Source organism: Saccoglossus kowalevskii, chromosome 3 (genome assembly GCF_978046115.1).
Source record: "Saccoglossus kowalevskii chromosome 3, keSacKowa6.1, whole genome shotgun sequence".
Lineage (NCBI taxonomy): Eukaryota > Metazoa > Hemichordata > Enteropneusta > Harrimaniidae > Saccoglossus > Saccoglossus kowalevskii.
The window spans coordinates 33,485,777-33,498,072 of record NC_140643.1 but is presented as its reverse complement, the minus strand read 5'-3'; the positions used below and the strand labels follow the sequence as shown (position 1 = coordinate 33,498,072).

Here is a 12,296-nt window from a genome sequence, read left to right as displayed (position 1 = left end):
ATCATTGTTTATCAACACAAATGTCGCACGTGCGTAGCGCGACGACTACCGCGCTTCAAAGACCTGGTCGACATGAATCACAAACTCTATCACCTGAATATAGGCGACAGGTAACTGTGATTTTAATATCAAAACAAAAACATGAATTTGTTCAAACTACACTCCCTGCGAAACGTTGTGTCAATTGCGGTTGTGGAACACCTTGCGTCTATCCCCATTTTAATTACACAACTAGCATACATATGTTTTCGGAACCTTCGATGCGGTCTTGCGGTATATCCATTTCACAGAGAAAGTTACTACCAATTGCCGGGAATTAAATAAAATATCCTGAGAACATGATGGCACGAGAAATTGATGTGATTAGTAACGGCATGGAGGTAAACGGTGGTAACGGTGTTGCCAGTCCAAAATATCAGTGTTCAATTCATTCGCATTATCTTGTGAGAAATTAGGGAGAACGAACTTTCAGTATGTGTATTTAGCAATGTGACATTTTTTTAGTATGTGTACCCGAATTTCTCGGCACACGCATATAAAGCGACAGAGAGGAAGTAAACGCTTCGTATGAAGACGGTCGTCTCAGTGACGCGGCGTTGTTTGCGATTTGCAATTACTTTTCGGTCGGGCCGTTTATTGGGGCAACTTGCCACTCGGATCCGAAGAATTGCCATTATCCGAGGGAACCCCGTCTACTAAATATTAGAAGAGAAGATGGCCATCAGTATTACTTCTAATACTGTACAGACGGAATCTTTCATACGTCTTTCATTCAAATCAGTACACATGCCAAAGAATGTAACAGTAATTCATAATTCTTATTCTGTTTACATGATATGTGAAAGCTTGAAGACAACTTTAATTTACTTTTTATAATGTAATTCCAGTGATTACATTTACAGTGACTGTAATTGACTCCCACGCACATGTACGAAAAAACAGGTTATTTGGTAAATTAAATCTAATCGTATCTCGCAGAGATAATTCCACAAATGAGTTTACTGGAAAACAGATCACGTGATGTAATAATATAAATTAGGTTACAGTAGACAACGCATTCAAACACTACGTGTAAATGTAATTAATGCAATTAAGCAACTCACAGAGAAAATTATTTAGAATATTAAAAAAAATTAAAATAAATAGTAGTATAAAAATATAAAACATTATATCAAAATATTCCTATACTGAATTATTTAGTTCACTCAGCATGTCAGAAACAATGCGGAGGAACCCATATATACAGCCCACCAGGAGTCACCCGACAATGATGTCTGCTCGCAACAACTCATGCTTGTGTTCTTCGCAATGGACGCGATACAGAAATAAAAATGAGAATGCATCTTCTGGGTACATACGTGCATTGATAACAATACAATATTAAACCCCACAAGTACCACGGACAGTCAGTCTAAGTAGAGTATGCATCTGGAGTCTGGATAGCTTTTAACCATTCGTCCCGTTCTTCTTCATTGTTAGCTTGCAGTATGTATACGTCACCTTTTCGTGTTACGACCTTGAACAAGTTTGTGCGCGATTTATTCTTCACATCTGTGTTGATACAATTATGAAAAAGACTGTATTGAAATAGTAGATCGATGAAAAAAACGAAGACCGCAAAAATATATTATTCTTATCCCCCGATACCTACCATACATTCAATTGTTATTTTCGACATGCAACCTTCTATTGGTGCTTGTACATAGTTTAAACGTTGACGCTGTCAGCTCACATACCGTAAAATCGCCAAAATATCATTTGTTCAGTGATCTGACAACAGGTATACCAAAGAACTATATTGAATGACAGTCAATCTGAATATATGGGAAGTACAGTTTCGCTTTATTCATCAGTTGACAATCTATTCGTTTTATCAACCATTATTGATCGTTATTTGTCATTAGGAAGTAAATTATACTGCGCATTTATAGATTTTGAAAAGGCATTTGATAGGATTAACCACACCTTACTCTTTTATAAACTAACAAAATCGGGAATGGGTGGCAAACTATTTAAAGTATTGAAGTCCATGTACCAAGATATCAGGGCATGTGTTCGCTCCCCAGTAGGTATTTGATAATTTCTGAATTGTTCAAATGTGAAGTAGGAGTCCAACAAGGCAGTGTTTTATCGCCACTCCTTTTCTCTCTATTTGTAAATGATCTTGGCGAATCAATACAAAACAGCCACGCTGGAGTTTATATAACGCCTATAAAATTATTTTATTTGTTATTTGGGAGTTTTTAGCTCTTCCATTATGGGTTTACAACGTCTTCTGAATAATTTGGATCTATATGCAAATAAATGGAGACTAAAAGTTAATATTGATAAATCTAAAGTAATGGTATTTAGGCGTGGGGGCAGATTGAAATCAACTGAGCAATGGTGGCTTGCAGGAAATAAACTAGAAGTTGTTTCTTTTTATAATTATTTGGGTATAGTATTGTCGAGTTCTGGGCTTTGGAACTATGCCCAGTCTAGTTTGGCCAAAAAAGCGTCAGGATCGTTGTTTGCGATTAAGAAAAGTATTTCGCAATTTGACGGTATTGATTGTAAATCTTGCGTTTAAAATCTTTGATGGTAAAATCCTACCAATTTTAATGTACGCTAGCGAAGTCTGGGGCTTTCACAATGGCAATCAAGTTGAAATTATACAAAACAAATTCTGTCGATTTATATTGATAATCTATCATAATGCACCAAATTTGGCTATAAGGGGAGAGTTAGGTAGGTTTACTATTAAAATGTTTAGACTTATTAGGCTTCGTATTTTATCATTACCCCGACACAGACTGGTATATTTATGTTACATGTTTCAGTACCATGAAGCAGAAAGGGGTAAAAAGTGTTGGGCCCTGAATTTAAAAATGTTACTTCTTTCTTATGGCCTGGGTGAGCCATGGTACGACCAAGGGGTGGGGAACTCTGAATACTATGTTAAGCTTTTCAAACAGCGATGCTTGGACATTGATATTCAAAATTGGCAAAGTGGACTCGAGCTATTTCCGAAGCTGTGCTTTTATAGAAAATTTAAATATATATTTGGTCAAGAGAATTATTTTAAAACAGTCCAAAAAGACTGTTACAGGGAAGCATTATGTAGCCTAAGAATTTCTGCCCATTGCCACGTATTGAAACTGATAGAAAATTCCATAATACATGCACAGAAAGAGTTTGTATTTTATGTAATACCAATTGTGTAGAAGACGAGTACCATTTTTGCATTATCTGTTCGTTTTACCAAGAGTTGAGATCTAAATACATCCCAAGTTATTATTATACACTTCCCTCACCCGAAAAAATTATATCACTATTACAATTAAAAAATGCAGTAATCTTGCGTAACATTTCTAAATTTATTTTTCTCGCCACAAAAAAACGTAATACAATTATTTGGGTCTGACAGTTTATGTTCTTTTCATATTTTCTTGTTCTTTTTCAGTCACTGTAAAATGACATTGTCCTCTGTAACATGTTATGTAATTACAATGAGTATACCCTGAGGCCGGAGGCCTACAGTATTATGAATACATTTATGTTATTATATATGCAATTCTCCTTTCAAATTATTACTTAAAAATTGCCTGTCTATAGACCTGTTTTTCAAGTTGTGTTTATAGGAAAAAAATACCGTGTACTTACCGGACGTTTTTGTTCCAGCGGATTCCAATTCAACTTTGAACCCAGCAGTGAGAGGGATTTCACCCAATGGCATTTCGTCTTGCTGTGAATATACATGGTAATACATAACTGTCAACAATTATGCCAGATAGAAATTCGATAGACATATTATTTAAAGAAGCGGAAAGATTTAACTAATCAAATTCGTAGTAAGACGTTATGATATTGCTTACAACAAAACACTTGCGACACAATACCTTAGAACCTTTATAGTATATCATATGATGTGGATCTTTTCTTAAAATAAACAGTCTGGTCTTCCACGTATGACGTACATGCCCCTGTCAAAAATAAACAAAAGTATACACACAATCGTGTGACCCTCTAGAGGGCCTATGACACAATCATGTGACCGTATTCTCTGCACAAAGCACTTTGGTGCAGTATGCGTTCTTGACATAAGACAGATGCAAATAAACAAAACCAATATCCACAGAACACTAACTACCATTGTAACTAATATTTTTTTGCTGGTAATTGTACATTTATTTTCGTAACTTGCATTAAAGTATACTCGAAATTACATATATCACAGACTTACTCTTTTTACCAGAAAACCCTGTTTCACGAATTTGCCTTTCGGTTTGTATCCCTTTACCGCGTCGGCGTCACTGGAACTTTCACGACGCTGAGCAGGCCCCTCTTCGTCGCTATCGTCATCGCTACTACTATCCACCAACGACTTGCCACTCGGACATAACTTGAGCGTTGACTGAAATTTAAAAATAAACGGTACACAACCATATCTTCAAAATGCCTCATTTATATGGCCTTACGACAACTATATCATATAGTTTAGGGGATAAAAACTGTACGTGAGCTAGTTTTTTTTTTATATAGAAACACCGATTGTGTGCGACATTTACCATTGCGTTAACTATCCGGTCACTTAGAATTTTTAAAACAGCCCTTTATTTATAATTTAACTATAGATCTGAAATGAATCACACATCCCATGTTCCCAAACCATTCATGAAGACATCTATGCAAACGTATTAGAAGTTAACAATTTTGTGTAAGTTTGTGGATACTTACAAATCTATATACCGTATCAGCGCTGCAATTGAACCCATCCTTCATACCGCTTACATACTGTATATGGCCATCTTGCAGTAAACTGTTACCAAGGGTACCAGCTTCGTCTGGGTGTGTAACAAATGACCACGATACCAACCATTCCAAAATACCTTCTCCTAAGATGTGAACACATGAATTTACATGAATACTAAATACTTCTGTAATATTACATGACAATATGTGCCTATAATACACTGGTTCATTTCCAAACATACAAAATACGAGCATTAGTAGTACTTACCAGGCATCTGTATATGTTATGTAAACTTTGAAAGTATGCTCTAATAAAAAAAGGTGTTTTAAATACCAAAAAACAGCCCACCGTGACCGTACCTCTATATATTTACTGAGCAGGAAACAGGATATGGCAACAAAGGCCAGCGAACGTGCCCTCCAAATTTGCAATAATGTTTTGTTCTACTGTTTGTTGAAATTAGTGTGTTGTCAATTTCAGTACAAAATGCGGAAATTGCATGATTCGTTGGAGACAATGGCTCTCTATTTGTGATTCTCGATCACTTGTCACATTAATTGCACACAGGTGCAGACAGTCGTTCGAACCTAAGTTAAGTGAATATTCTCTTTCTTAAATATTGTCTTGATAGGCCACAGTTAATAAATTTTGTCACATAAATCATATTTTTATGTAATCATTTTTTTTAAACTTTCGCAATGTATGCCCATGCTTCGTCTACTACTACAGCGGCAATTGTTATCATTGCCCAGTGAGTTATTATATATTCCAAAAGATCCTGATTCAAATATGTTATGAATCACAATGATCAAGCCGAACTATTAATGTCCAGCGATCGCTGGGTTATCACAGACAGCAATAAATTGTATGTAAATAATTTAGTACACATTATTTTATTTAGCATGAACCACATCAATTCCATACCTCCCGACTTTGTAATAATGTCCTATCTATCTATATTACACAAATACAAACATTGTATACAAACATTTATATTTGGGATATACTGTATTCGATCACAGTGTTGAGGGACTGTGATTCGATCGGCACCAAGTGATATTTTGACCACGGAGGTCAACGAATAACAACGACATACTTAGCGTAACTCCCATACTGGACAACTGGACAAGCTGTGGCGTGTGTTTATGACAACGTATAGTATAAGCTCGTATTATATAATCATTATCGATATCCATGGAACTATAGTTCCATGCGATATCTAACTGTCCGGACTTGTGATATTTTACTTTTTGGCTCAGTTCCCTCACAGTCCTTCTGGCAAAGAACCAACGCTGGAAGTATAGTCAACGAGATGCTATACAGTTTCGGGAAATATCTATCTTCAATAGCATATACAAATACACTACGCACTCGACAATATATAAATGCTGCTTTTGGCAATTTACACACAATATCTCCGGTATCCTCGGGGGCGGAGCTACGTCACAGACGTTCCACGTTGCTAAGACGCGCACCACTGTACCATGCATTTCTATGGGCTCTGTGCGCGCTGCTGTGGAACGCCGGTCGAGCCGGTGAAAATTCGAGAAAACAACACAAACTCAACTTTAAAGTAATCGCGAACAATCAAATTTATATATGTTACACACGTAGGGCTAATCTTGTAACACTGTTCAGAGGAGTCTCAACAATCATCCCAAAGTACCGTTTTATGCGAGTTTTGGGCCTTTGTTTTCACCGCCGCGGGTTGCCAGGCGGTGAAAATGCCCGGATGTCCGCCCCCGAGGATTAGCTATGAATACACCTAAACTATTTTTGGACAATCTATACAATCGTACCTGTGAAACAATTTTTGTATTCTTTTCCATTGATTGTCACGCTGATAAGGGGCAGGCCGGCGTCCGGGTCTTGCATCGCACCAACAAGCTCACTGCAGGAACAAAGGAATTCATGTTTATTATTAGACTACCCGACGAAGAGTAACGCCATTAATGTATACAATTGTTTGGCGTTATTGTGCTTCTATATCATTGTATGTTTTACAAAGAATTGTTTTTCATGCGAAGTTCCGGGTTCGTTGAACGTGCAGCCAGCGATCGTGATGCTCTTACCTGTGACTGACGCTTGGTGGCTGTGACTGTTGTGTCTGTTCACCGTCTGATCGGTTCTGAGACTTTGTTTCTGATCGGCGTATAGCTTCTCCAATTGCCTTCACCCAATCATCTCTTTCGTCTTCAGACGAAGCCTGAATAAGATATTCTTTCTTTCCTTTTGTAAGAACTCTAAAGACGCCCTAAACACATAAAATAAACATGATTCTGTTTCCAAGACAAAACTATTTATCAAAATGTTGTCGTAATTGATCGCTAATAGAGTCATTTGATTTCTATGGAAATAGAGAAATCGTATTTTCACCAATCTCTTGGGAAAATTGGTTTAACAAGATAAAGTTTGCATACAACCTTTAATTTATCTATACAAAACACGTTGCCAATTTGTACAACTTAATTACTGGCCCTGTAAAATGTTAACTGCCGATAGTTACAGTTATTTCTCTGTATATGTAATATGCATAAATTTAAAACTAATAATAAAAGAGGGAATTTGATGTTTGCAGCCATGGTTACAGATTTGAAGCTAAGTATATTAATTCAGGACATAATTAGTACAGAGATGTAGACTAATTAAAATACCAATAACTAATATTATTTTGTTATAATTATTTAAATTGTCATAAAATTCACCATACTAAAACTATCACTGTTTAATAAAAAGAGGTGGATATAATATATGTGGAAATATGCAAATTAGGTCATTGAAACAGTCATGATGAACTTTGTCCCGTTGGAGTACAAATTGTGTACGTGTTTCACTCATAATAGAGCACTAAATTAATGAATTGAAAAAAGTACAAAACAACCATTTAATTTTGATTAGAATGACATATTCATGATACTAATGTCGGTAACTTTATTTGTTATAATTCAGAACACAAATGTTCGCATGTCTTGTCATCATGTTCATGGTAGCTCAAGGTATTACATGACAGCTTGTTTTTAGACAAAGTTTATATTTGAATGCAATCTGCCAATGATTATCTGGGACTAGAACCCAGTTATTTCAATCATTTTCTTCCCGGAACTACAGGATTTCCTTATATCCGGAAATTGGGAATACATGCCCAAGAAATATATGCATCATCGGCTGCCCGTGAGTTGAGATTACTAGTACATTGTGCATAGAAACCAGCCAGCGAAGCAGGATGTTGGAATACAATAGGTTGACCCCATTGAAAGTCTGGTAATTAAACCGGACTTTACTGGGGATCTAAATAATTTAGATTCCCAGTAAAGTCCGGTTTAATTACCAGACTTTCAATAGGGTCTGAACTAACTACTTCACGGAAACACACTAATATTTTTGAAATGTTTTGTCGTGTGAGCCAAACTGTGAATAATAAATCACTGTGCGTGGGCACTATAAATATCAGATAACCCTGATTTATTTTCTTCGAACAGCAAGTAAAGACCAACCAACTAAATCAGTTCAATGTTGCTGTAGTTTACGTACCGGTTTTTTGTTGTACTCAGGACACGGTGATATCACTGAACATCCCTTCAGAAGTACGATATCAGCTGCCAGTGGATCGCCTCGGCGTCGATAGTACGACAATGTTACATCTCCTATGACAAACCAACGAGTTCTCCAGTTTGTTCTGACATGTCCCTGTCAACGACAAAGGGATACGATTGAAATAATGATTTTTAGTATAACCATGGCGCACGTACTGACACTGCGTCCATGGTATAACAGTTTGAACGATATGAATAAACTTGAAAATTTCACTCAGCATTAAGAATTATGGCGGACGATTGGTTGTGGCTGGTCAGGTTAGCAACAAATGCAAGAACAGGGGAAAATCATGCAGGGTAGATTAAATAATATAACATAGGAATTTATGTTTGTCCGTCACTTTTAGGGGGACATTCCAACACAGTCATTTATTGCTGCGATTTTCTGAGATCTGAAGCACTGGGTGACAATAACAACCGGAAATGGCGTTATACTCGAGTTAGGCGGTATAAACTATCAAGGCCACATATAACATTTCCTAAGGGATGGAAGGGTAGCATTATTGTACCAATACACAAAAAGGGATCAAGATCAGACCCAGACAATTTCAGGGGAGTGGCTTTTTCCAGTTGCTTGGGTAAGCTATTCACTGCCACACTAAATAATAGATTAATAAAATATTTAGAGAAAAATAATTTATACTCTCCTTATCAATTCGGTTTCCGTAGAAATACACGGACGACAGATTGTTTATTTATTCTAAAATCTATAGTAGATAAGTATATTCACTCAGAATACTCAAAACATTCAAAAAGTAAAAAATTGTATGCATGCTTCGTAGACTATAAGAAGGCATTCGATAGCATGTGGCGTGATGGATTATATTGGAAATTGCAAAAATATGGTATCACCGGAAATATTTACAACCTCATAAAAAATATGTATAGTGGGGTATCCTACAAGGTAAAAACTAGTAAAGGGCTCACAAATGAATTTGATTCATTTATGGGGGTAAAACAAGGCTGTAATATAAGTCCAACTTTATTTAGTTTATTCATTAATGACTTGCCGGAAAAAATAAAATCTGCAAATGGCACCCCCCTGAACTAAACAGCCAAAAACTAAACTGCATTTTATTTGCTGATGACGTCCTAATATTATCACAGACCCAGGAAGGTATGCAGTGCAGCATAGATGCACTGGCAAAATACAGCAATTCTTGGAAACTATCAGTAAGCCTAAATAAAACTAAATTAATGGTATTCAATAAAAGAAATCATACATTAAATAAGAAGTCAGTGAAATGAAATAGCCACAGTAGATAGTTTTAATTACCTGGGTATAGTTTTCACGCCGAATGGAAAATTCAAAACTGCGTCCAATACTTTAAAAGAGAAAGCTATGAAGGCTATGTTTCCACTAAAGCAGTCTTTATTAACATTATCACATTATAAAATTAGCACAGCATTGAATTTATTTGATAAATTAATTGTACCAATTATTAATTATGGGTGTGAAGTATGAGGAGAAGAATCAGCAAAACATAGTAACATTATAGAAAGTGTACAGTTTGCATTCTGTAGATTTCTCTTAGGTGTCAGCAAAAATTCAACAAAATATGCTATTCTTGGAGAGCTGGGTAGATATCCATTGAATGTCAAAATTGAAACACAAATGTTAAAATATTGGTTGAGACTAAAATCCCCAGTAATTCCAAACATTGTAGCAACTGCCTTTATGGAAATAAACACTTGGAAAACAGGATGGGTAGAAAGAATAGAAGAGATAACTAAAAACAACAATCTTTCAGAATTATCAAAACAACATGAAAAGAAGATAGGGGAGGTACTCAGAGAAAATTATGTAAAAACATGGAGAAGGGAATTATTTAATGACAGCAGAATGAATGGAGCAACAAACAAACTAACTTCATACAGAAAATTTAAAACTACTTTCAATATGGAGAATTATTTAAATGATAATTTGAAATTATTCAAAAAAATTTGAAATTAAGGCGATTATTTTGCAAATTTAGAATTTCTGATCATAAACTACTCATTGAGACTGGCAGACAAAAGAAAATTCCTAGAAACGAAAGAATATGTAAACTCTGCACAGATGATAAAATTGAAGACGAGTACCATTTCTTAATAGGATGCAGTAAATATGACATACCCCGTAATAAATTATTTAAATATATACAGGGCAAAAAATCTGACTTCTTGAAAATGAATGAAGACGAAAAATTCCGATTAATTATGACAAGCTTTGCAGGAATAAAAACTGGACAATTCATACATACAAGTATGAACTTAAGAGATGAAACATAGCAACTCCATCAAATTAGTCTGCAGGTAGTTTTAATGCAATGGCATATTTAGTAGCTTAGTAGTTTTTGTTGTTATACTAATTTTCATGTATTTCTTCCTCCATTCTTAGTTACATGTATTCAATGTTTTATTTGTGATTCTGGTGGATTGAACTGTACTTCCGTCTTGCTTTGTACTAAACAATATGTTTAATGTGCTATTTGTGATATTAGTTGTGTGAAGTATTATTTCTGTTAACTTGTTTTACAACCATAAAATTACTCTCTGTAGTAGATTTTCGTGTTGAATAAAATTATTATTATTATTATTATTATTATTATTATTATTATTATATAAGCATATAAACTACGGTAATTTCCGGCCTATGTCCTGCCGTAAAAACTAGAATAATTGTTCTAAATGCTTATTCGAGGGGGGGGGGGTAACCGGTGTTAATCATAGAGCAGATTCTAGTTACTGGCTGAGCGTATTTAATTGACAAACACAAACTAAATGGACACACGAGAAGTGTCGACAAACACAAACTAAAAGGTCACGCGAGAAGTGTCGACAAACACACACTACGAGGTCACGAGGTCACACTACAGGCTAGACTGGGTGATATGTGGTATGAGAAACTGCCTTAGTCGTAAAATACATGTGGTGTCCACTGTTGTGCAATCGTCAGGTCAACCAGTGACCTCCGAGTTACTTTGGTAATCCATCCATTGTACTCTTGATGGCAGACTCGAACACGAGTTGAATAATAAATGCACCCACAGACCAGTCGATACATATTTACCGATAATCATACAACGTTGTTGCGAGCAAACACTCCACTGACAACTTAGAGTCTCGATGCTTCCTGAATATATACATGAGCTAGACGTTGAATGAACAATGTACGTATTTCCGCTGTACATCGTAGAGCTGTCACAGTATCAGAGTAAAATCATGACGGAAAAATATTGTTACTTTCATGGTACAATCGACTAATTTACAGTAAATAGTGAACACACTCATACATTTGCTACCTACCTACCTTTTTCACCAAAAAACCCTCCTTGAATGGAGTTTGTTTGATCTCCTTGTCAACCATTGGTGATCGAGTTCGAGTTCTAGGCCGGAATACAATTAGGCGGCCAACTTCCGGAATGCACAACTCGGGAAGGAACTTCCGGCTATAGAAGAAAGCTCTGAGAGGTATTAGTTCTGGCTGCTAGTATAGTGTACTATCGTACTTGTATATCAAAGTACACCTAAGTGCATGGAGATTGGTATACCACTTGGATAACAATGACGGAAGATAAGGGGCATGTTATTGTTTGCCTGCCGATTAATGATTAGTCAGGTAAGTACTCAGTCTCGCTACATATACCAACAGGCGCAACCAAGTACACGGTGCGCAGGTAATCGTTAAGCTTTTTTAGCTGCACGGTCAAAGGTACTTGAGTATATCACAGGTGGTAGGAACAACACACTATTCTAATAGTATAAGTATAGTATATTTTATTTTACACAAAATAATGCATCCAAAATACATCATCTATGGCCAATATACATTACTTTATAAACAAACAAATAAACAAACACTGTTTCTTCACACAAATTACAAATCCTTTCCTCTGGAGACATGCCTTTGTATCTTAACCTTTCAATTGGCAGTGTATAAGCGGAGATTCTAAATTTGGTTATCCTTGTTCTATGATTAATATTTTTTT

General features: G+C 35.9%; 1 protein-coding gene across 1 annotated transcript; it reads right to left on the bottom strand.

The window, feature by feature from the left end:
- Nucleotides 1–799: 799 nt before the first annotated feature.
- LOC102803271 (pleckstrin-2-like) lies at nt 800–11,904 on the bottom strand. The gene is made up of 9 exons (XM_006821157.3): nt 11,618–11,904; nt 8,264–8,419; nt 6,805–6,986; nt 6,532–6,623; nt 4,717–4,874; nt 4,223–4,393; nt 3,879–3,962; nt 3,643–3,724; nt 800–1,551 (listed from the first exon to the last, which is right to left on the bottom strand). Exons 1-9 carry the CDS (start codon nt 11,672–11,674, stop codon nt 1,412–1,414), a joined length of 1,122 nt encoding a protein of 373 aa, XP_006821220.2. The 5' UTR covers nt 11,675–11,904; the 3' UTR covers nt 800–1,411.
- Between the last annotated feature and the right edge of the window lie 392 nt (nt 11,905–12,296).